The sequence below is a fragment of the Stenella coeruleoalba genome (assembly GCF_951394435.1).
Source record: "Stenella coeruleoalba genome assembly, chromosome: 9".
NCBI classification, from domain to species: domain Eukaryota; kingdom Metazoa; phylum Chordata; class Mammalia; order Artiodactyla; family Delphinidae; genus Stenella; species Stenella coeruleoalba.
Window position 1 is genome coordinate 58,482,553 of NC_137155.1, and position 26,337 is coordinate 58,508,889.

Sequence of the window (26,337 nt, forward strand, 5' to 3'; positions counted from 1 at the left end):
GTGAATCCCAGAGGGCTAAGTGAGCACTTGAGAAAGACAGAGAAAAATGAGAAAGGTCAAAGTAGAATGAGAAAAAGAGAAAACATATAACAGAAAGGAGCTGGAGGGAATGGACTATGGGAGATGGGGTGATTGAATCTATCTATCTCTCTGAGACCAGCACAACACAAGGTCCGCTGGCCTGCTCTGAAAATGACTCAGATGCTTACCCAGTCCTTCCTTTCTGAGCATTGTAAAGCTGTTTCTCTGCTGCCTTGTACTGACTGGGGTTTACTTTCTACCTTCCCTCCTGGATCAGGGGCTGTTGGGAAGCAGGGAATTTGTCTTGTTTATCTTTGTACCCCCAGGGACACAGTATGCTGGTTTATACACTTAAGACATTCGATACACATTTTTTAATGAATAAATGTGAATGAATGAACTAAAACATGACACACTGGCAATGCACTAAGATTAGCTTACTTCTACAAAAACCTCCTAAGGCAGGCAGGCCTTATTAAGATCTCAAGAAATTTAGAAAGACTTTTCTCTGCCCCACAAAAAAGTGTTTCATCCTGTTTTAAATTTCCTTTAACTAAACCCCGGTAAAATAAAAGCTTTTTCAACTAAATTGATTTTTTGCATTTTCAAATGTCCCCGTTCATCCTTCTAGAATCTATTAATGGAATGTGGAAAATAAACTCCCAAGATGGAGGAGTTTTTCTTCCTGGAACCGTGACTCATAATACAAATGTTGAAAACAGTTGAAAAAAGGAAAAAGGTTTTCTTTGAAGCGACTTCACTTCCTACTTGTTATTTACTGTGCTTGTGACAGAAACACTTTCAAAAAGATTAGAGTATGACCAAAGAAGGGCTTGAACCAGTTAATCAGGTACTTCATATTTGCAAAGACTTGCATCATCATCAGGATGGACAGGACACTACCAGGCCATAAGTAATAATAAATTAAGACCTAATAGCAAAATATTCTTTAAAGTTGGTGAAAAGACAGTGTCTGGAAACATGCTAAAACTGGCCTCCTACATTCATTTTGTTTCAGAGAGTGAGGATTTATTCTAGCTGCAGAGAAAGCAAACATGCAATTACAGTTACATAAAAATAAGCCAGTTAGTTTATGTTGGAGATTTTTTAAAAAATTAAAATTTCCCTTGTCTTTTTGTCAATTACTGTTTATCTCAAAAATGTTCCATTACGATATTAAGACTCATGTTCCTAAGATTCTGACAGACTTGATAAACAAAAGGGATTCAGCGGAGTGAGCTGACCATCTGTCCAGAGCTTCCTGAACTTTCAGTAAAGCGGATGAATACAATTATCCTTAATTGTGTTGTCAGGACTGCAGTTGAATACCCAGATGTACCTGATTTTGGATTAGTCATTTAAAATTCTGTTCAAAGATTTTTGACAGAACTTTAGAAAGTGACATTACACCAGATTTAATATTTTAAATGTTGTCACTCATCAGATGGTGATCTATCAGGCTTAGCACAAAAAAGGACAGAAGATAAAACTATCTCCCTCAGAATCTTTCTTTACTACTGCTGACACCCATGACCGTGAAATGCTTGTAGGCGAGAAATCCAGGAATGGGAGGGATGTGGACAATCTCTCAGGCAGATTTCTCTGTATTCTTTGCACTTGTTCTACCAGATGTACGATTCAGAGACACCATGGCCACGTTGCCTTAATGCTCTGTTTAAGCTGTCTTACTCAGTATGCACAGGCCCTTTCTTATTTGCCCAAATCTTACCCTACACCCCCAAGTCTGGTCACATAGTACAGAGGTTCATACCTCAGGCTCTGGAGTCAGCAGAAATAGGTTTTAATTCCAGATCTGCCACTTACTACCTTTAAATGGTCCTGGGCAAGACACCTAATTTCTCTGGGCTTTAGTTTTCTCATTCGTAAAATGGGAACAATAAGTATTCATTTTTCATTAGAGTTGCTACAAGGATTAAAAGAGCTAATTTGTATAAAGCATAACGTCTGAAACATAGGTCTCAAATTTAAATTCTACAAATATTTATTGAGTGCCTATTACATACAGCCGCTGTGCCAGGTACTCGGGATACAATTACTACTAAATGTTAGCTATTTATTGATATTATTCTTACTACTACTACTACTACTGCTACTACTTTCTATTTGGATTATGCCAACCAACAGGGATAGCTTCCTTCTAAAAATTTCCAGCACGCCTTCCTCAAATGTAATACTTTAGAACTTTAGTATGCATTGCCTGATTCCATAATTGTTTCACGTGTGTGCATCTGGTCACTCCAAAAGAGGACAAGCTTCTTAAACAAAGGAAAATAAATTATAGCAGGCGAATTACAGAGTGCAAGTCAGAAAATTTGGGTCTTAGACTCATCTCTACTACTATTACCTATGTCCCCTTGGGCAAGTCATGTAAAATATTTGAGTCTCAAATTCCTCATCTGTGAATTGGCAGGGTTTGGTTGTAAGTATTTAACTCCTTTTCAGCTCCAAATGAAATGATTTGCTTTGATTTACTGTGAATAAACATAATCTAAGTTATCAGTATCCATGGAAGCCAAAAGAAAGGCATATGATCCAGTTTGGTGGATTTGGGTTAATGATATTTTGCCTCTTCATTTATGCCTAGTGATATCAGCCTATGCCATTGGGCTGCCATCTTTTCATGACTTTTCTACATCAAGCAAAAACGAGTCTTAAAAAAAAGACTACACAGCCTCACTACGTTATCACTGACTATATTATCAAAGTTTTTCATCTTTTCTTAGAAAAGAGATGGTGAAACATGGAGCCAATGTATATTTCAGACAAAGATATATGAGCAGGACTCCAATGCACCCTTAAGAGGGGAGAATAGGGCTTCCCTGGTGGCGCAGTGGTTGAGAGTCCGCCTGCTGATGCAGGGGACGCGGGTTCGTGCCCCGGTCCGGGAAGATCCCACATGCCGCGGAGCGGCTAGGCCCGTGAGCCATGGCCGCTGAGCCTGCGCGTCCGGAGCCTGTGCTCCGCAACGGGAGAGGCCACAACAGTGAGAGGCCCGCATACCGCAAAAAAAAAAAAAAAAAAAAAAAAAAAAAAAAAAAGGGGGGGGGGGAGAATATTTTGGTTTTAAATCAAACCAAAGACAAAAATGATGACAGCCTATTGACTATGAGAACTAAAGAAAAGTTGCTTTATTTTAAACTTCCATACAGAGTATGTACATTTATTTTAGATCTTTAAAATGATCATTTCCCTAAAATTTCCAGTTTCAGCTCCACATTCCCATGAAATCTACCAACTTATCAGCCTCATAAGCATTAACTCTGCCTTCCCACCTGTGACTAGGGATAAACTCCGAAGCAAACACCAAGATCTCCATCCATGGATTCTCATCTCCTTCAAGAAAATGTTCCACAACAGACGTCCCACCTCAATCTACTTTCCCCTCTCTACTGGACTATTTCCATCATTACCTCCTACCCTCCGTAACTCTCTTCCTGACCCTTCCTGACTCCATAACTCCCTCCAGCCACCACCCCATTTCTCTGCTCCCTTTTACAAACAGCTCTGCCTACATACCGGTTTATAGTTCAGGAGTGTCCTGAGGTCCAGAAAGATTACATAATTGATCCTACACAGTGATTTACCTAAGCATGAAGAAGCATTAAGGGCAGAGGCACGTCATAATTTTTAGTCTCTGATGACATCAGAAGACACTTTTTTTTGTATTAATAATAGAAAAACCCACAAACTCTAAATAAAAGCCATCAGCAAACACTAATATTTAGAGAGCAATTTACAGGTTATGAAGAGTTTTCACGTGCATTTCCTCATATGATTCTTTTAACATCCCTGAGACTTGGGTGGGTTGTTTTTTCTCCATCTTATTAATGAGGAAACTGAGTCCTAGGATGTTAAGTCAACCTACCAGGCAAAGGGGCCCAGCACAGTGGCTGTGAGCTTAGGCTTTGGAATGAAGCTATTGGGGTGTGAATCCTGCATCTACCAGCTGGTGTCTGTATGACTCTGGCAAGTAACTTCATCTCCTTCTGCTTTAGTTTTCTTGTGTGTAAAACAGATGCACTTCCTGGCTCGCTGCGATGCTAAAATGATTTTTATATCAAATGCATGGAAGCAGTAACTGACATGTAGTAACCAATTGTAGACAGGCCCTATATTAGTTTTATAAATAGATATGCAGGGACTCAACCACTGGTTAATCTGACCCTGATGAACTTTCATTTTAGCTCTAACCTCTGATACTATATGACACCAAATCATTAATATTCGAAATAAAACAATTGAGTAAAATACTAGAATGTATTTTGGATCCTGTGAGACAACTGCTAAAAAAAAAACCAACTGTTGAAACTATACCAGAAGGTAAGTTTCTGATTTAAACTTACCTTCTGCAAACTTCCCAGCTTCAATATAAGGAGTTAGAAATAATGGCTGTCCTGGATCTCCTTTATGTGGTGTGGAAACATGGGCGTTTCTGTATAAGGAGCGAAACAGCCCATCACCACCAGGGCTGAGCACCAACAGGGCCAGCAAAGCAAGCGCCTTCCACATGGCACCAACCGTTCTGTCTAGACCTAGGATGGAAACAATAACATTCCACAAATAAATACAGAGTAAAAATTTACCAATCCCCTTTACACGCAAGACATTCATTTAGTTACTCGAAGAAAAATACATATAAAGCTCTTTGCTAAGTACCTTAAATACAATCTAAAAAAGACAGACCCAATCCTTGCTCACCCTGAAATTAAGAGCCTAATGGAAGGCTATTCAAGGGATTTACAATGCAACTAAAGAAACGATTTATATTTCTAAAACTGTGGTCTGGAAAGTAAATTTGATGAAGGATTACATGAAGCATCAAGACAACAGGGACTCTGTAAATAGATCATGAAATGAGTGGGAGAGACAGTCATCTGCTACAGGCAGAGGACTGAGAACACATTTCAGGCCAAGAGAACCTAGGAAGGCCTTACCAAGGTCGGAGGTGAATAAAAGGTGGGTGGAACTCAGCTAGGCAGAAGAAATGGGGAAGCATCATTGGTGGGAGGCACAGCTTGAGAAAAGGTGAGACCTGAGCTGTCCCTGGGCATTTTGCATGTGATTTCTGGTCACGTTTCTATCTCTTACAAATCACTAAACTTTGCATCCAAGAACAAAAAAGAAAGAGACAGGGAGGGTCCTACAACAATTTTCAGGCGCCTGCCCCTATAGCTAGCTGACAAATGAACTCAAGAGTTAGACTTCACACTTTATTAACACAAAGTTTTCCAAGGATCTTCCACTCTGATGTTTGCTTAGAGTATTCATCTGAGCTGATAATAATAATGGTGTAAAATTTTACGGTGATTTCTCTAAACTTGTAAATACATAAATTGTATTTACAATGGGCTTTCCCATGTATTTTTAGCTGATGTGAACATCCTAATAAATCAAGCAGGAAAGCAAGGATTATTATCATCAATCTTAGACAAAGAAAACTTGACTCAAAGGAGTGCCTTATCCATGGACATCAAAGTAGAGAAATAGGAACTAGTATGCAATCAGGGCCGGGACCCGGGTAAGGTGAGTCTGGTGCAGATGCGGGGTGGGAACTCGTCTTTTTTTAAATTTTGAGACTTTGTCTATCATGGGGTTTTTTGGTACTATTTTTGATTTTTTCAAGTATTGCATTAAATACTATTTATCTTGATTACTGAGTTTTTTGGCACTCTTAAATTTTATATCCAAGGCAGGCACCTCACTTGCTTCCCCTTAATCCTGACTCTGCTAAGTATTATAATGCCTACATCAGTGCTATTACATTACTCTGCACTGCTGCTAGTTAAATACTCTGCTCACTCAGATTTCTGGATACAAAAAGAAATATACAATTTATGCAAATATAATGTCCGCTTTTGACTGTTTAGTGCTTTAAAATACAAAGCCACTAAAATACCTTAAAAACTCAAAATGTGTAGAAATCTATTAATCACATGCTTATCACAACCCAACTTGGCATAATAGGAAAATATTGCTTGTAGAAAATTTTAAAAGCTTTTCAGCCACATTTCCCCAATAAAATAAAAGTTTATAATTTGATTGAATACATAATCCTTGTCAAGTCTTTCATGGTTAACTTAATAGAACCCTCCAGACTTAATGTAAACAAGCCCAACCAAATAGACTATGTAGCTAAAAAATGCTTTTCTCTATTATTTACTATAATAAGGAACAAAATGAATTTAGAAACTAAATTTAGGTTCCCAAGAAGCCCAAGGGTAATTTAATGATCACTATGGCACTGATAATACATTTTTTTAAATTATGAGAACTTGTTACGCTAACGTTTTACTAACAGCTACTTTCAAGGAATGCTTGAATCAACAATCTTACTCTCTAACAGGTTCGCAGGGAAAAAAAAAAAATCTGTGGTATTAGAAACATATTGGAAGAAGCTCTTCCATTAAGAGGTTTTTTCCCGTGGGCAGAAACAAGAAACTAATCATACCACCTAATTTCTCAATCTTTCTGCTGCAAACATCCAGCCCCCGTTAATGGAAGTCATTAATATTAAAATAACCAGGGTAGTTACAGCACTTCTTCTGTAAGCAGATGTTGACTCAAAGATGTTAAAGACAGAAAGGTAAAACCAGTCTCATTTTAACTGACATAAATCTAACACATAGAAGTAAGAGTTGGGTCAATTTAGGAGCTCCCATTGACATTTAATCAAATAACTATTAGAGTCATGGTTTCCCATGTAGGTGAATTAAAGCAACAACATACTTCATTTCACTGTTTCATTTAATGGTCAGAATTCCTGAACTGTGCTTAGCTGTCATCTCTCCTAATGAAAACGAAAGCCATATCATGAACGGAGAAGTGTTTCTTTTTTTTAAACATCTTTTACAAATGTTTTTGCCTACCCTAAATTAGCCAGAATCTTTTTATTTATTGAATATTTATTGAGTACTTTCTAAACTAATAAACCCTGTACTGGAAGTTATTGCCCACAGAGAGTGAAAAAAAAAATTATTAACCCTATACTGTATCACGTGTCTACTTGAAGTGATATGAAAACATGCGTGCTATTTCCAGTTCAAATACATCCTACTGAAGGATTCAGGCAAACTGTTCCTCTTAATAAATGTTCAGAAACCGAATAAAATCTAGGCAGATACAAAACAATATTGGCAGACTCAAATAAGCTAAAGGTCAAAACCATGTGATTCACTAAAACTGTCTTACTAAGCCTTAAATATTACAATTGGAAATCATGTGTCTAATGTAAATTTTTTTTGATATAAACAAAGCTATTTATCACAGTGTTATTTAGAATAATAAAAACTGTCAACAATGTAAACAATTTAAGGTAAGTTACTGTACATCAAAAAGATGGAATTATATACAGCAATTAATATGACTACTGAAGAATGTTTTGGAAAATATACTAAAATATTAGGTAAAGAAAAGCAGACTACTAAAATAGATGTATGGTATTTTCTCCTTATTTAATACACTTAAGAATTTCTAAATTTTCTACAATAATTAACCTTATAATTAGAAGAAAATTATTTTCGGTTTTGCTTTTTTATCACACAGTGAAGCAACTGGTAGGCATGGCTTGTTCCTTATTCCTTATTACTACCTGGTTATGACCTCTCGCGTTTCCTAGGAGTAAGAGTTCTGTCTGTTCTTTTAGAATAAGTTCTGCTCTAACATTCTGTGAAGATGTGTCCTGATCTCCTAAAACCATAGAACCTCAGAGACTCAAAGTAAAGTCTGTCTTTGGTGAATTAGAAGGCTCTACACTAATGTGAGATGTTGTTCTAATAATAATTACTCTTATTATATTTATATTTAGTTCTGCCTGGAGTGGAGTCCATAACGAATGTGCATATAATTGGTACTAAGCAAATATGTGTTGAATTGGTGGGTCTAAATAGTGAATCATGGTATGTTAGACATATGGGCGATAGTACATGCTCGTATGGTTCAATTCCTTCATCTCACAGACTAGACAACTGAACAACTAGAGAAGTAAGCAAGTAACTTATAAGTAAGATTACACCACTGGTGAGCAGTAGGACCAAGACTCAAAGCCAGGACTCACTTATGGCTCTAAATCTAATCTGCTTTCCACTCTCCCATCTTTGGTTATGATTATATATATTCAAATATTTTGACTCTTATTGTCTCAGTAGATAGTAACAGTCTGTTATAGTCCTAAACCCCTTTCATTAGATCATTAGAGCATGCAGTAAAAAAATAAACAAATGAATATACAGAAACATTAATAAGTAAGTCTTTCTAGAGAAATTTGGGTTTTAGAAATGATTTGTACTAATTCAGGTTCTAACACGACTCATTCACTGAACCTTGGGCAGGACACTGACTTTTCTGGGTCCCGGTCAATGTGTTAAAACCAATGGTTAGATTTCCAGGAACTGTGAGAGCCAGCTGTTCAACACAGCCATTGTTTAAAATTAAACTATAAACGCTTACCATTAAATAAGTTATATTAAAAACATAAGTAATAAATACTCAAAACTCATCACTTCTTAACTATTTTACTACATTTTACCATCATCTATGCTCTAGAGTTATATTTCTCATATTTGTCTAATGGACAGATTATATAATGGTTTGCTACTGTGCATTCCTTTCCAACTTGCTGTTCAGTAACATCTCGTAGCTTGAAATCAGCCACAGTGGGAGTATTTACACCACAGAAATCAGAGACACCACAAATCAGGGCTTCCCCTGCCCACCCTACCCCAGGGAACTAGATGTTCAACATTTACCTGCTCATGTGAGTCTCACGTTCCTTATTTGAAAAATGAGCTGGAAACTACGTTCCATCAACTCACACCCCAATCTAATGGAAATGATCAGAAGAGACAAAAGGGGAAAATCTGGCAAGTTGTCATCCGTGTGTAGAAGCAACCAGTAACACGCCCAGATAGGCAAGGCTTAGAGAAAAGAAACCTGAAAAAGCCACTGGAAAGTGTGTGTTCTACCACGGAAAAAAAAGAATCAGAAACAAAAACTCCAGAATGAGGACAAAGAAACAAACAGCAAACGTGTCAAGCAGCCCTATGTTTTCCTCTTCTCTCCTTCCCATGTCTCCATTTTACATTATAGATTATTCCAAACAAAGGATAAACATCGTTCATGTAATAAATGTCATAGCTGCAATTAAAACAATTATTTGGAGTTCCCTCACATATTTAACTGGCTTTAATAGCTCCCAACATAAGAAAAACATTCCCCTGGACAAACAAACAAAAAACAGGCCAACTAGTAACAGACGTTTCCATGAAATCTGTAATTAAAGAAAGGGAAAAGAAAGTGATCCCTCTATTCAAATAAGACTCAGTCACCTCACAAGATTATTCAGGTATATCCAAAGCATTTGAATCCTGTAATGAAGGGCTATTGTGCAACCCTGAATTAAATACCAACCCAAATCCCAAGTCTAGCTATTTTTGTTAAAGGATTTCCATGCAAACAAATGGTAAAAGAAAATCTTTATTTCAAAGGATCCAGTATTCATTTTCCTTTGGACATCATTTTCATTTCTAAAATTGATATTTGAAGCACTCTTTTCCCAGAAAGGACTAGTACATGACACAAGGTGATGGGCAACCTTTTGCTGAAGCATCACTGAGACTTACATGCCTATCTCCTTTCCACAGGCCACCCCTCCGGCATCAGACAGTGGTGTCTAATCTTGCTAGTTGAATTAGTCATCCCTATCTCTGCCACCATATCCTTGGGCTCACAGGAAAGGGAAACAAACTCGAGTTATGTGGCAGGTAGAGAATAAAAAGAATCAGGAAGAGGAGGAAATAATACTATCTGACACTATAGTAGGGAGCTTACCTTGAAATCTCACTCCAACGAGAAGGAAAATTGGCATGGGGGTAGGAAGTACAAAGTAGACATGTCCCAAAATGTTAATACCAGCTTTGAAACAGAAAGACCATCCCCATGATCCAGGACATCCTCATGAGAACGATACCAGTAAAAGCTACCAATTATTCGATGCACTCCAGGTACATGAACTGTGCTAACTGCTTTCTATTTTTATTTCTAATCTTTACCAGGTAGGTACTATTATCACCCCATTTTACAGATGAGAAATTGATCCTCAGAGAATTTAAATTACTTGCCCAGGGTCACACAGCTAGAAAGCAGTAGAGCAACGAATTGAGGCCAGGACCAATCAATTTTCAAAGACCATTCTATAGTCCCATACCAGCATCTCCCAAAATGCGCTATGTGTGCCAGGGGCTTATCTCCCTATTCAGGTAAGTATGGAAATACAACACACAAAAACAAAATTTTTGCCAGAAGGTAAATGAGGATGAGAGAAGATTCTTCCCCCATGTTTCAGAGGGAACATGGTCCCACCAACACATTGATTTTGGACTTCCAGCCTGCAGAAATCTGAGACAATAAATTTGTGATGTTTTAAGCCACCCGGTTTGCGGTACTTTGCTATAGCAGCCCTAGAAAACTAATACATGGATAGCTGGGAAGACTGTGGAAGGAGTCAAGGTGGAGGGGATTACGAAGAGTGGAACTTAAACAGTTCTACTTTAAGTTATTATTAAGCGAAAATTCTGAGAGGTCAACAGTAAAATGGGAAAGGGAAGCTAAATTGAGTTTGCATTTAAGACATGTCTGGCATTCTGGTAAGCCAGGATTTCCCACAGAATCCTTTACGGAATACTAGTTCAGCAATATATAATTAGATTTTATAAGAACAAAACTTTGGGAAAATCTGGGCTAAACAAACTTAAACGGGTTTCTTGGTTACAGAATGAACATTTCCGAGCCTTTCACTTGCTACTGGATAGCATGTGTTTATTTGACTGTGTCACTATCCTTAGGCCCTAAGTTCCGAGATTTATATAAGACATACTCAGATGAGGAAACTAAATCCTAGGTTGACTAGTTTCTCAAGCACTAGGTTTAATTTTCTCAAGCCCCCGACTCAACCACTAGATAGTAAAGCTCGAATTTGAAGCCAGATCTAGATGATTCCAAAGTCCATGTATTTTTCATATATCATTATATAAATGACATAATACAACAAAATCTGCCTCCATGCAAATTTTGACAAAAGCAGAATTCTGGGTAAACTGGATTACCTTGGCACGCTATTTGCAAAATTTATAGATGCTGAAATTGCAAGTGATTTAAGGGCACGTTTATTTGCAAAGAAGTGAGACTCACATGACCAGAGATTGCTTCAAAATGAATATCTAGCTTCCTTCTGTTTTGAAAATAATTTGAGGGGATGGACGAAGCCCTCAATCCTCATGGCAAAAGAAATGTCTTCCACTGAGAAATTCCTTATTTTTGGTGAAGTAAATGTAGCCCTATTCTTTTTAAAACGATCCTCCTTTTTGCTATCTACTATGACTAAATTTTCCATACAAAAAATCAGGATACACAGTGTGGCAAATACAAGGATAAGACTGGGTATAATGGATAAGAATATTTTATATGAGGATAATCCTGGGAAATCACTCCATGTTGTCACCTTACCCAGGTGACAGGTAACTCCTTGATTCCAAAAGAGATAATGTTGTCATTGGGAGTAATCTCCATGCAACACTCCCTTAGATTATTCCAGTACTTCCCACATCTCTTCTCTACACATAGTCTCATTGGATCTTCACCACCACTCTTGAAAGGAGTTAATGCAGCTCTTCAACAGAGGCCCAGGTGGATGGAGCAACGTCCCAAGTAATGACACTCTAGTCAGTAGCAGAGCTGGGACAGATTCCAAGTTCACTGGACCAGTTATTCATTTGATAAACAAATGTATTTTAGCTCCTACTACGTGCTAGACTCCAATGCAGGCACAGAAAACAAGAGAGACAAAGTGTCTGCCTTCATGAAGCTTCCCATACAATGGAGACACGAGAGAGGAAACCTATTAAGAACATCAAAGCAGGGTGAACGGTTACAGAGGGATGGGGTCAAGAAGCGATATTATTTTATTTTATTTATTTTATTTTTTGCAGTACGCGGGCCTCTCACTGTTGTGGCCTCTCCTGTTGCGGAGCACAGGCTCCGGCCGCGCAGCCTCAGCGGCCATGGCTCACGGGCCCAGCCGCTCTGCAGCATGTGGGATCTTCCCGGACCGGGGCACGAACCCGTGTCCCCTGCATCGGCAGGCGGACTCTCAACCACTGCGCCACCAGGGAAGCGCAGGAGTGATATTATTTTAGATTGGGTGGTCAGGGAAGGCCCCTCTGAGGTGGTGACAGGTGAGAGGATCTGAAGGTATTAGAGAATTTCAAGTGACTATCTAGGGAGAAGAGAGTTCCGGGCTCGTGTAAGGAAAAAGAGGAACATAATATGTAAACAAGTGGGACAATGGGAAAAGCAGAAGATTGATGGAGTGAAACAAGCAAGTAAACAAATAAAAAAGAGAGCTTTTCTCTAGCTCACTTTAAAAAGAAATCAGCAGAGGACTGAAGGTGTGATCTTCAGGAGAATTAATGAAGTGATTGTTAAACTCAGCCTTAGCGGGTGGCATTTCTGAGAGGGTGTGACTCTTCCTGCAGAGTTAAAGAAGTTGAGTGACACAGACATAGAGAACAAACTTGTGGTTGCCAAGAGTAAGGGGGGTTGGGAGAGGGATGGATTGGGGGATTAGCAAATGCAAACTAATATATATAGAATGGATAAACAACAAGGTCCAACTGAATAGCACAGGGAACTACATTCAACATCCTGTGATAAGCCATAATGGAAAATATGAAAAAGAATGCATATATATATGCATAACTGAATCACTTTGCTGTGCAGCAGAAATTAACACAACATTGTAAACCAACTATATTTCAATAAAATAAATTTTAAAAAAAGAAGTTGAATGAAAATAAAATAGGGCAAGAGGGTAGATACCCCACCAATAATAACCAATTGAGCAATTTTGGTTTGAGCTTTCCTTGGAATTACCTACCAAACCAGAGGGATGAAATGAAGGAACCCACATGTGCAAACACCAGATATAATGCCTGGCACACAGTCAGCAAGTATTTGGTAAGGTAATACAGTCCAATGGGAGGAGCAGAAAGAATTTAGACACAGCTTCAAATGTGGCTCTGTCACTCAAAAACTCTGTACCACTAGACAAAGTACTGGTATACTGAGTGGACCCACACTACCACTCATTGTTATGGTGACAATGATATCGTACATATATAAACTCATACCGGGTATAGCAGAGAGATGAAAGACAGTCCCTGTCCTCACCTTCTGAGACCTTAGAACAGTCCCTGACCACAGAAGAGATGCTAATTAAATCTAATTTCCTTTGCCTTGTCAGTGAATTATTATAATAAGATGGGTTTACAGACCTGAATATTTATTCAACACATAGAGCATATATGAAAATATTAATATAAAAAGGGAGAGAGGAGTTTTAGTTGCTAAATATTTGGATAAAGGCTTGGTGACCATGCATTCAGAATGTGTCCCACCTGAGGTTTCATTCGGAAAATATGGCCACCATCACAATAGGTTGTTATGGTTCCCAGATTAAGTAGGCACTGCCTTCTGAAAAGATAGACAAATTCATTAAATTACCTGGCTTCCTGATATTTGGTTGACATGGATAAAGCTCTGTGTACTCTAAAAGTCCAAGATAAAAAATATTTCAGTTTCCCTCTTTCCTGCCGTCTGCTACCTTATTCTCCATCCTCTTTTCACACCCTCCCCCTGTGCCTCCTACAGGGGGAGTAGGAAAGACTCCACTCCATTCACATGGGTACATTTTTTAGTTTGTTATAAGTTATCAAGGAGAACTGTGGCTTCAATAATGCCGTAGATAGAACCATCATTAATATACAAACTGACAATTAACACGTATTTTTTTTTTCTGTTTCAAGAACTCTATATATTCAGATTTTCCTCAAGGTCCTGCCCTTTTTCTCTCCTTCTGTACATTCTCATTCAACCATCCCTTGATCACTGCTAGTCCAGAATTTTGTTCCTGACCTTGCTGTGGGGCTCCCCACACTCAGAAGGCTCCTTTGCATGGGTACCCAGTTGGTTCCTCAAACCCATCGAGTCTTATAACAAAACATCAACATCCCCCCTGAACTTCCCCCTCCTCTAACTTCCTGATTCCTAATGACACCCAAGGCTCATGTTAAGTCATTCACAAAATCCCACCTCTCTTCTCTTTTTTTTTCCCTTTTGGTTCATAAGTCAACCCTCACTTGCCCTGGGGACATTTGCAAAGCCTCCTAACTTGTCTCTCAGACCTCAGGTCCTCTCCACACCCATTCAGCCTAACACTGATGCTGAAGTGAGCTTTCTAAAGCGCAAGACACTTCCCTCCTCAAATGCCTTCAGTGGTTCCCAACTGCAACCAGAATAAAGTATAAACTTCCTGCCATGTAATTCAATGTCTTCCACAATGTGACTCTGGCATAACTTTCCAGAGCAAAGTGATACGACCCCTTCATAAACGCTATGTTCCAGCCAAATCAAACCCTTTTGTGTTCCCCAACTTTACTCTGCCTTCTATGTTTTTACCTCCAGGCAAATAGTAAGCACTAAATCAATATCAGTTGAATGATAATAGAATTTATGTGGGAGTATACAGTACACTGTAAAATTCTTTCAACTCTTCTGAATGTTTGAAAATTTTCAAAATCAAACATCAGTAAAAATATTAGTCCATTTAGGATGAAAGAATGAATCTCTTGGGAGGTGGGTTATCCTCCCCAGATACAGGTACAAGAAGATATGTCAAGGGGTCTTTCTGAAAGATGAGTAACAGAATATGGAGTCGCAAAAGGGAAAGGAGGAAGAGCTAGCCCCTAGATGCCTAAATAAATATTTTGGCCAGTAAGCAACCTTAGCAATTTAAAGACAGCCACTAACTAGAATCAGAACACAAAGAGAAGGTTAAGAGGTAAGACCTAAGGATACTGGAAAGATGTGATGCTAAGAATTTGCTTTTTCAGGCTAATGGATCTAAGGACATCAAGACTTATTACCACCACCCCGATGTTGCTCCCCAGATTCTAAGGTTAAAGTAGTAAAAGAAAAGCATGTGGTTTCATGTCCAAGGCAGTACCTGCAATATCTTCTTTGGTTCAGTTATACTCAGGAGCATAGGTTTTATGAAGAAAGCACCTGATCACTGTCCTGTGAACTGAGTCTATTGCTTAAAGCTTTGAACTTGCAACTATATAGCATGAAAGTTCAAACTCCATCACTTGTTTTGACCAAGTACAGTTCTTAGCCCTCTGTCCAGGTTACCCCTCTCCCGAATCAATATAGATATTAATGATTTGTTCTGCTAGAACAAATTCTAGAGGAACCTTTCTAATTATGGGAAACTTGTCCTTCTTAAGTTCTTCTTCTAAACCGCTGGGAACGTTAAACAAAAATAATCATGTTTGCTCTTTAAAATGAACTATACTTCCTATTAAGAATGGGTCATTACCTATTTACCTTGGGTATTTGGGAAAAGATAAAGGGGTATCTGGTGTTAGCTGGGGCAGTAACTAAGCTCTTCCTCTCTTACTGTCTTAGTTTCATGCACACCAGGGTAATATTCAACACAATTTTTCTTCTAACAAATCATACACTTTCCAAAACAAAAACAGTCATTAACAAAATACTGTTATGCTGTTTGCATTTTTTTCCTCCCCCCAAGGGCAGTGAACTGATAAGCCCAGTGGACTTCCGAAACACTCTTCTAAGTCATTTGAACTGCCTGTCAGTCAAAGCCCACTTATTTCTCAGGCTATAAAATCAGTCTAATAGAACCCCACTGTAAATTGGTTTATAAGCTGGATTCATAGGTAGTGTTGGGCCAATTACGTCCCTCCAAAAGAACCGACTCCTATAAAAGAAGAATAAAACAGCTTCTTGCTAAGAACACTTGCATCACATTATAAAGGGTTTCCACTGGACTTAGATTAGCCTGCAGTACAATTCTAGAAAGCCCAATCAGCTAAGGGGTTTTGACAACTTTTCAGACTTTCATATGCCAGCAAAGCCAGTGCAATCTACTTTTCCAAAAGCATTCCAATTCCTATTTTGAACAGCTTTCTTGAAAGTTATTTTTCAAGTTACTAAAATGCTCCTTGGATTTTTTTTTTCTCCTTACATCTCTGTTCTTCCTCATCCCTCACCAAAAAAAGTAAAAAGCAGTTGTACAAGTATCTTTCAAATGCGGAGACTGAAGCTTAGTAAGCTTAAATAATTTGTTCAAGGTCACCAACTCGCCAAAGGCAGAGCTAGGATTCAAATCCATACATATGCCAAAGCAGCTTTTTTTTCAGGACACCAAGCTGACGTGAAAGACACTGGATGTGTCCATTTACACACATCTCTACGTGTCCCTCTGGCTCCTATGAATTCCCCTGCAAGGACCTAATCCACTTGGCAGAAAGTTGCTTCCACCTGTGCCATGCCCCTGGTTTTCTTCTAACCCTACATTCCGGGAAAAACAGCCTTTTCGTGTGCCTTCCTTCACTCAAGCCAAGTCTCCTTTTGCGGGACACGCACTAATTAAAAGCATTTTCCGCTTTCCTCCACAGCACCCACGAAATAAAACATCCCAAAGGGACTCGGTGAAGAAGAAGGAGGTCGTGTCCGACGCCAACCCCTCGCACTGAGAGTTATGGCGGACCACACAGCTTCGCGCTTCCCTGGAGGGGCGCCTGGCCTGGAAGAAGCCCGGAGGCGACCTCCTCAGATTGTGCCAGAAGCCTTCGGGAGCACGTTCCGGGCTGGGCGCACACAGAGCAGAATACCAGGACTCCGATTTGGAAACTACTAGCCGGCCCAAACCACCTGACCCCAATCTCACCTCACCGGGCTTGCTTCCTCTACGGTGCTGAAGGCTTCTGAGACCGCCCTCCTTACGCTCCGTGCGTCCGGGGCCCAGAAATCCCCGCGGAGCCGCGCACTTACGCAGGGCACACGGCGCTCCTCCCTGCCTCGCGGTGCGCGGGGACCGAGTCCGGAAAGAGTGAGGCGGTCTCCCTTCGTCGCCCTTCGCAGTCACGCGTACCCTGCAGACCGCGAGTTTTTGAGTGCTTCTCTCAGGAGGAGGAGACCCACGTGACCTACACCTACGGAGCCAAAGGTAAGTCCCCACCTATTTCTCCCCGCGACCTGGCCGCGCCCGGTCAGCGCTTTCCGTCGTGGAAAAAGCCAGCAGTCGCAGAGTGAAATCTTAAAAATGAACAGAGAAAGACTGACCACGGTGCAGCTGCATTTGGTTTGTTTGTTCCTTTGTGTTCCTTTTGACTTTCTCGCCTGCTTTTTTTTTTTTTTTTTTTTTTGCGGTACGCGGGCCTCTCACTGTTGTGGCCTCTCCTGTTGCGGAGCACAGGCTTCGGACGCGCAGACTCAGCGGCCATGGCTCACGGGCCCAGGCGCTCCGCGGCATGCGGGATCTTCCCGGACCGGGGCATGAACCTGCGTCCCCTGCATCGGCAGGCGGACTCTCAACCACTGCGCCACCAGGGAAGCCCTCGCCTGCTTTTTTGAAGCTGCTATCTTAGAATTTCCACCGTATTTTGAAATAATGTCCCCACGCCCGTGCTTGCAAGCCTGGTGTTTGCACCTGGAAGCAGAGTGGGGTTTTACTCCCCCCGTTTAAAAGGCCCACATGCATTCCTGGATAGTTATTACACATGGTAATGGCGCTAACACTGGGGACACACTGAGAGCCAGTACTGTGTCCAGTGCATTCTCTGCCTTACTGTATCGGGATGTTAGAGCAACCCGATGTGTTCTGTGCTATAACTATCCTCACTTTGCAGGCGGGAAACTGGAACTTAGAGAGATTAAGGAGCCCATTCAGGGTCATCTCTTATAAGTGACCTACCTGAGTAGGTAGTATTAACCACCACCAGGTGCTGGCTAGTAAGCCAGACACTGGAGGAAGACAGAGACTTGTTTAAAAAAAAAGAAACAACAGACCCAAAATGGGGTCTTTTGTGCTAAGCCCCTGTCACCAAACCAAGACCTAATACCTAACCTGATTGCAATTCCAGCCTTCCCTATTAACATAATCTTAACCAGTCAGTCTGAAATTTTCTGGTCAGCACCAGTGAGGTAATTCACCTGATGGACCCTTTGTCCTCCAAAAGAAGGTGAAGTTGCCTGAAATAGCCTAAAATAATTCATTTTTTTTCATTTATGACTTCCTATCCCACCCCCACCCCCACCTTTAAAAACTTTTCCTTTTCTGCAGCTTTTTGGGACTCCTTTCTATTTGCTAGATGAGATTCAGATGGGAATCTACCCAGTTCACGACTTAACAAAGCCAATTAGATCTTCAAATTTACTTGATTGAATTTTGTTTTTTAAGACTAAATAGGTAAGGAGATTGCAAGAGCAAGGGGATAAGACAAAATACAGGAGTGTCATCATTCCCATGTCTAAGTCCCCAACAGGTCCCGTGGTTCAGAAAAGGCACAGTTATTAGAGCATCCCAGCCAGGCCACTTGGCTTTGAATCCTGGCTCTGCTATTTAGCTACTAGCTCTGATCCATTGTTTTTAAAGGTGGCCAAAACAACGTCACCATGCTCCTTTGCAGAGTGACTTGGCCGTTCGTCCCATCAACAGGTGAAGTCTCTCTTCCCTCCCCTTGAATCAGGACTGGCTTTGTGTCATGTTTTGACCATTAGAATGTGAGCAAGTGCCACTTCTGTCCCAGGAATCAAAAGGCCTTGCAGCTTCTGCTCTGAGACAGCTGCCTTGGGACCACCATGACAAGAAGCAGGTGTGGCTCCTGAAGAGTGAGAGGTCATGTGCAGGGGAACCGAGGCATCCCAGAGACAGGAGCACCAACTGGGAGACTGGTGAGAGAAGCCATTGGGACCTTCCAGCTCAGCCCACCCTGCAGCAGAGTGCAGCTGCATGAGCCAGCCCAGGTGAAACCAGCAGTGGAACAGCCTGGGCAGCCCACCAATCAAGGAAAAAAAAAATCACTGTTGTTTTAAGCCACTTCAGTTTGGGGGAGTTTGTTATGCCACTAAGGCTAACTGTAGCATTAACTTTCGGATCTGGAACAAATTGCTTAATGTCACTGAGACTCAGTTTTCTCATAAATACTTACTTTATTGGGTTGTGGTGGACAGTAAATGTAAGTCATCTGGCCCAGAGTGTGTGCTGGGTGGCTGCAGCCATTGCTATCTGCCATCATACACTATGCAAGGAAGTACATTCTACACAGTTATCTTTTTATGGAGAAAAATTTATTGGTGGGAAAAAATTTTCCTTTAAGACCAAAATCACACCACCCTTAACAAACTATTAAATAAAATAGGTGCAACCTTCCTACCTTGACAAATATACCTTTGTAATGACCTGCAAGGCCAGATACAAACTCCTTGATGATCTGCACCTGGATGTGGTGATGCAGGGAGAGCTGGTCTCCAGCCCCTGGTCTGCAGCCACTTCCCTTTTTCCCAGTAAGCTCCAGTCCCAGTATACTTTACTGAAGTATAGCTGATTAACAATGTTGTGTTAATTTCTGCTATACAGCAAAGTGATTCAGTTATACATATATATATTCTTTTTTATATTCTTTTCCATTATGGTTTATCTCAGGATATTGAATATAGGTCCCTGTGCTATACAGCAGACCCTTGTTGTTTACCAGTCTTTAAGAAACTTGGAGTTTAGCTGGGGGGGGCAGGTGGAGGGAGGCACTTAAATTGATCCTTTAATTGACACTTAAATGCTAAGTACTATCATTGACGCCTATTAAAATCGCTGTAGGAACAGAGAACCAACTGACTGCATAGGAGCCAGGGAAAACCCCTCAGAGGAGGTGACATGAAGCTGGGCATTAAAAATGAATAGACATTGGGCTTCCCTGGGGGCGCAGTGGTTGAGAGTCCACCTGTCGATGCAGGGGACATGGGTTCGTTTCCCGGTCCGGGAGGATCCCACATGCCGTGGAGCTGCTGGACCCGTGAGCTGTGGCCGCTGAGCCTGTGCGTCCAGAGCCTGTGCTCCGAAACGGGAGAGGCCACAACAGTGAGAGGCCCGCGTACCGCAAAAAAACAAAACAAAATAATGAATAGACATTGAGGGGAAAGGGTATAGCACAAGCAATAGCATGCCGTCTGTGAATTGATGCTGTGTTCTGGGAATGACTGACTGTTTGGAGCTACTGGATGCATTTGGGATGGATCAGAGGTTGGCTAAATGGAGGTTAAAAATTGGTGTGGGAAAAGCTTGAATGAAGTCTGATGACATTCAGAATTAGTAGACTGGAAAATCAATTTTCTTAATGAAATAGGATAGAATAGAACAGAACAGAAGAGCATGTGTTTGCCAGGACTGCTATAACAAAGTACCCAAAACTGGGTGGCTATAAACGGTAGAAATTTGTTGTCTCGCAGTTCTGCAGCCTTCAAGTCTGAAATAAAGGTGTCTGCAGGGCCGCATTCCCACTGCAGTAGGAGGATTCTTCCTTGCCTTTTCCAGCTTCTGGTAGCCCCAGGCACTCCTTGGCTTATGGCATCATAATTCTAATCTCTGCCTTGGTCTTCATAGGATGCTCCCCTTTTTTATAAGAGCACCAGTCATATTGGATTAGGGCCAGCCTAATGACCTCATTTAACTTATTACCTCTGTGAAGACCCTATTTCCAAATAAGGCTGCATTCTGAGGTGCCGGGGGGTGGGGGTTGAGGAATTCAACATATCTTTTTGAGGGGACATAATTAAATCCATGAAGATGGGAAAGAAAACATCAGAGTATATCATGTGTTATGAAACTGTTTCAGTGTGTGTACATATGTGTCATGGCATTAGTTTCCTGTTGGTACTGTAACGAATTACCACAATTTAGTGGCTGAAAACAACTCAAACTTACTGTTTTATAGTTCTGAAGTTGGAAGTCTAAAATCAAGGTTTCAGCAGGGCTGCATTCCTTCTGGAGGATTCGGGGAGAATATGATTCTTTGCCTTTTTCATCTTCTAGAAGCTGCCCACATTCTTTGTCTCCTGGCCCTGTACTTGCATCACTCCAAGCATTGCTTCCATCCTCACATCTCCTACTAATCATTCTGATCCTTCTGTCTCTCTCTTATAGTGGGCCCAACAGATAATCCAACAGATAATCCAGGGTGTAGGGAGGCAAAATTTGCCACCCCAAAGTGTGTCTCTTGAGTCTCATTTTTCTCATGGGGCCCTTGTAAGTATGTAATTAAATTTGATTTTCTCCTGTTCATCTGTCTCAGGTCAATTTAATTTTTAGACAAGCTAGAAGAACCTAGAAAAAGTATGAGGAATTTTTTTTTTTTTAAATAGGTGGTGTATCCAGCAGGATCCTTCACTGGCTGGAAAAACTGCTTTCCAGAAGACCACTGCAGATAAAGAGATCCTGGGACATCTGATAAAAGCTGGCAGAGGGTAAGATTTCCTATTACATCAGCCTTCCAGAATCTCTGTCTGTGGGATTTGGTAGAGCAAAAGTGGTGTGAATGTTTTCACTCTCTCTTTCTAAATATAGATTAGTAGGAGAAAATATCTGTGGAACTACAATACCTTGGACTTAGTGACTCTGGTCAATTTGGTATTTACCAAATGGCTTTAATGATCCATTTCCTCCCAGAGACAGTCAGTGTTTTTTCTTTGTCCTTGTCTTTTATGTTTGTCATAAGGAGGAAAAACCACAGAATAATTACAGAGGCATAGGCTGTATAGGGCCCTAGAACCTGCAGTTTGAGCCTCAAAGACTAGTGAGTTCACAGTTCTCAGCAGACTGGCATCTGTTTAGACAAACTTTGCTGTGGATTAATAGGCACATGAGGTAAAAGCTGTTGCTAAGGGACATCTTGGAAGCCAAAGCCACAAAATTGGCTGACATGGATTGAGCAATTAAGAGCCATTAGGGTGCTTGCCACCTCAAAAAGGCACCCATGAGAGGATAAGTTGGTCACGGAATGGGTTAGATCAACACTAGATCACCTGCCAACCTCAAGAAAATTTCCATGTAATGAGGTACTCTGTAAAACAACACATAACCCCCAACCCCATGACATATTCCTCCTAGGTACTTCACTTACAGGGTTCCTGGCAGCCTTACCAGGTGTGTAAGGATGGTCACTTCCTGGAAGGTACAGGAACCTCAAGGTATTTTGGGGACCTCGAGAAGAGAAGAATTCACTGAAATGTGTAGGTATTGCATGTGAGTCTGATGGCAAGTCCTTAGCTTGGCTTCCTGGCCTGAAGAGGCATTTAAAAGTCCAATCTGAAATTTCTTAAGAAAAGTTCCAACAAAGCAGATTAAAAGAGTTACATGGTCAATTGCTATTCTTGCTATACTTACATAAACAGGCCAAGTTTTTTGAAACTAAACTTGTTTTGCAAACAAATTAGTCCTAAGTTGTCTACCTTTGGTAAAAATTAGGATGATTTTAGAGAGAAAAATTATGTTTTAGTAATATACTTGTGGCTATAGATTCTAATACTGTCCCTTGTCTTCGAGGTTTGTTTTCTACCTATAAACTGGGTTGGATCCTGAATTCTTCCAGTTTCCTCCAATATTTGGCTACAACTCTCCAAGCTAACATTTCTAATTTTCTCTCCCACCCTTTTGACTTGAAATCATTAAGAACTAAAACTGTCCTTTTTCTGAAGCCATGCAAGCTAAAATTGGACAACCTGATATAAACTTCAGAGAAATCACCATGATAGCTCATATATAGTCTTCATATCTGTTGCCATATAAGCCACTCAGAAAGATCACAAGAGACATTCAAACTGCAAACTAGGAAAATTTGTCAGTTTGCCACTACCTGCCCTCACTCTATCTGAAAACGCTTTGAGCCAGACATCTAGAAATATTTACTGGGTACCCTCAGAACTCAGAAGCTGGGATTATGTTTTGCTCCAATCACTAGCCGTTATTCTACTTTGTTTCCACAGAAGTACCTCTTATTAAACACCTGATTGCTTGCACCATAGTCCTGACTCTGGGAGCTCACCTGCATCACCACCTCCTGAAATGAGTTTAGCCAAAGTGACCTATTGTCAGGGCTAAGAATCTGGTTCAGTGAGATAGAACATGGTTCAGTGAGATAGAACAATCTACCAACTCAACTTTTGGACTGTGAAACTTCTTGGGGAAGTTTCAAAGGCATAACTATAGGGAAGCAAAATTTGCCACCCTAAAATGTTACTCTTTGGCATGAGGATTATTTTAGGTTGATTGTCTTTAAGAAACAGAAGACTCAGGAAGTCTTTTTTTTTTTTTAGCCTCTCCCTTAAGCTGCCTAAGAGAAGTTAGATACTGGTCCTGGAAGAGCACCATCACCAGGGATATCTACAAAGAATATGGGTTATAGGTGTGGTAGGGGGACTCAGCAGGGCCTTAAGACCAAAGTTCTCTCTGGGTCCCATTGCCTTTGCATGGCATAGCAAACGTTTGTTTACCAAACATTTATTTTTCCATCTCCATATGAATTTCCATTCTCCCCTTTGAGGTTCCCAAACCCCTACCCCCTTCTCCTTCTCTCAGATGGCATATAAGCCTCAATTACTAACTTGTCCATGGCCCTCATTCTTCTTATGGGGTCCCTGTATATACATAATTAAATTTGATTTTTTCCTGTTAAAGTGTCTTATTGTCAGTTTAATTCTCACCAGCCAGAAGAACCTAGAAAGGGTAGAATGAACTTTTTTCTTTTGCCAACAGTCACATTCACAGCTTCTGGAGATTAGGGTATAGACATCTTTGGAGGGAGTGGCATTACTCAGTCTACTATAGTCATAATGCAAACCATATTTGTTACTAGGAGATGAGGTCAAAATAGCTTGAAAACCACTGAACTGGAAGTCTTCGGAATTTTTCAAGTAAGCTATATTGCTTATTTTTTTATTATGAACATAATACATTATCATTATAGAAATATGAGGATATATGAAAAGATCAGATAAAAATCCTGTTGTGACTCCTAAGAGATAACCAAATGATACATTTTTTTTCTAATCTTTTCTCTATACAAATATGTTTAAAACAAAACTGAAATTATATTATACAGAGTTATTTATCTTCTTTAACAGGTAGCGTATTATATCCCAGTTATTTTCACACATAGTTAATTCAAAAACATAATGTTAATGGCTGCATAATGTTCACCTATATGAATATACCATAATTTATTCAACCATTTTCCAACATTTGGTCATTTGAATTGCTTCCAATTTTTTATTGCTATTAATTCACTAAAACGAATCCCTGCAAAAGATGATGAGGGCTTGGGCCAAATTGTATGTGGTAGTTCCTATATTAGTTTCCTAGAACTGCTGTAACATGACCACAAACTGGATGCCTTAAAGCAACAGAAATTGATTCTCTCACAGTTCCGGAGAAGTCTGAAATGAAGGTGTTGGCAGGACTGCTCTCTCTCCTGAAGCTCTGGGGTAGGATCCTTCCTTGTTTCTTCCAGCTCCCAGAAATCCCCGGCATTCCTTGCCCCGTAGCTGCATCACTCCAATCTCTGCCTCCATGTTTACGTGACTTTTTCTCTGTGTGTGTCTCTTCATGTCTTCGCCTCTTCTTATAAGGATGCCAGTTATGGGATTTAGGGCCCATCCTAATCCAGTATGACTTCATCTTAACTATCTCCATCTGCAAAGACCCTCTTTCCAAATAAGGTCACATTCTGAGGTTTTGGGTGGATATGAATTTTGAGGGGACACTATTCAACCCACTACATTCCCTATGGAAAGGGTACAACTTTGAAAGATATTTAGGTGCATTGAGAGGATTTGGGGACAGCTAACCATGGGATGGGCAAAAAGGATGAACCCGTACATTTTCATGAAATAATCATTTCCCTGTCTTTATTCACACCCATTCTCCAGTGAACTGTGGCTTCTGAAATGACACATCTAGTGAATCCATGAGCAAATTCTGTTTGGAAACGACACTGCAGTGGAGGAGATCATCTGTAGGGTGTGCTTGCATCCAGACTGTGCAGGTATAATTGGCAGCAGCGTGGGAGAGATGATTTTGGTGCGTTTCTTTCCTTAGAGACAAACGTATTCCTTTTCTACACTATTCACTGGCATATTTTGGCATAGCTGGTCAAATATTACTAATACTTTAAAGAGTATTTCTTTACATTTCTCTCCAAGTGACCATAATTGTAATCAACCTAACAGCTGAAAAATCAAAATATATGACTTGCAGAGGAGGATCAAACTGCTAAAAATAGTATTTTTAGCCCATTTCTGTATCAAGAGTTCTCAAAGGTGGACAAAAGAATGGCTGTGTAAAAAGATTGGTTAAGCCTTCTTCTCTGATTGGCTTTTCTGAGAACAACTTTAAATTGGCCAGTTGATCAGTCCAGATGACTTCAGGGTCCCCTAAGCCCTTGTGTTCTCTGCACCTGCATATCCTGGGAAGGTTCTAGTTTGTTAAGCCCTGGTGGTTCACAGCATGAGTTGGACCCAGGTTCAGATCTAGGACCTGCCATCTGGTGACCTCAGCAAGTTACTTAATCTCAGCTTTTTCAACCATACATGGTAAAAATAATATTAGCTACCTCACAATGTTATTAAGAGGGTGAAATGAGAGTGTGTCCATCAAGTACTTGTCATATAGAATGGGCCCAATGAGCCATAGCTATAGCAATAGTAATGATGAGCATGACAATCTGTGAGATTTCAATCCTGTGACTGTCATGCTTTTCAACTGTCTCACCCAAGGTACTAAATTGTGTCCTCTCCCCCAGTGTCTTCCATGGTATCTGGACACCACAGAAAAGTGTGTTCCTCACTGATCTACCGCCAGAGCTTTGCAGTATGTCTTACATCCTGTCTAAGAAGATACAGAGAATAGCTCGTTTCCATGTCTCAAGCAGGTAAATACAATTTCAGTCGTCTTGGCTTTCACGTTTGTAGCTGCTGCCGCCAAGATAATGTGGACCCGGAATGAAAACCAAGGGAATTGATTAACCTTGTAGACAGCCATGCCGCTGTTGGAAGTGTCTTTGTCTCTCCCTACACTTGTCATGGCCTCTGCCATTGCTCCTTTGAAGTGTTGTTAGTATCTTCAACAGCGCCTCATGGCTTGAGAACACAGCTTGGAGGCACATCAGAAAGAGGAATGTCACGGCCTGCCCATTGTATTAACTTGCTCTATAAGCCGGTTGCTTCAGAGAAGTCAGATGTGTCGCATTCACACACTTGCAAAAAAAAGTCATTGTGCTATGAGGAGAGGAGAGGAGAGGAGAGTGGATCCAGTGGCTGAGACCCCACAGCTCTTCTGCCCCTTGGCCATGAGCTTTGAGAAGTAGGCCCAGGTGGCGCTGACCCAGCTGTAAG

General features: G+C 40.6%; 2 protein-coding genes across 4 annotated transcripts in view; one reads left to right on the forward strand and one right to left on the reverse strand.

Moving 5' to 3' along the window:
• Positions 1-16,885, reverse strand: part of CPVL (carboxypeptidase vitellogenic like) — a 133,099-nt gene extending 116,214 nt beyond the window's left edge. Inside the window, exons 1-2 of one of the 2 annotated variants that reach the window (XM_079932009.1) lie at positions 16,844-16,885; positions 4,386-4,574 (exon numbers count right to left, since the gene is read on the reverse strand). In XM_079932009.1, coding sequence (XP_079788135.1) covers positions 4,386-4,551 — 166 coding nt within the window. In that variant the 5' untranslated portion in view covers positions 4,552-4,574; positions 16,844-16,885. Of the gene's footprint in view, positions 1-4,385; positions 4,575-16,843 lie in introns of those variants that run through there. The other variant, XM_079932010.1, reaches the window with a different exon arrangement.
• Positions 16,886-16,984: 99 nt separating this feature from the next.
• The window catches only part of CHN2 (chimerin 2), a 383,768-nt gene continuing 374,415 nt past the window's right edge, over positions 16,985-26,337 (forward strand). Inside the window, exons 1-5 of one of the 2 annotated variants that reach the window (XM_079932006.1) lie at positions 17,013-17,122; positions 18,705-18,849; positions 21,313-21,414; positions 24,874-24,989; positions 25,746-25,874. In XM_079932006.1, coding sequence (XP_079788132.1) covers positions 25,862-25,874 — 13 coding nt within the window. In that variant the 5' untranslated portion in view covers positions 17,013-17,122; positions 18,705-18,849; positions 21,313-21,414; positions 24,874-24,989; positions 25,746-25,861. Of the gene's footprint in view, positions 17,123-18,704; positions 18,850-21,312; positions 21,415-24,873; positions 24,990-25,745; positions 25,875-26,337 lie in introns of both variants that reach the window. The other variant, XM_079932005.1, reaches the window with a different exon arrangement.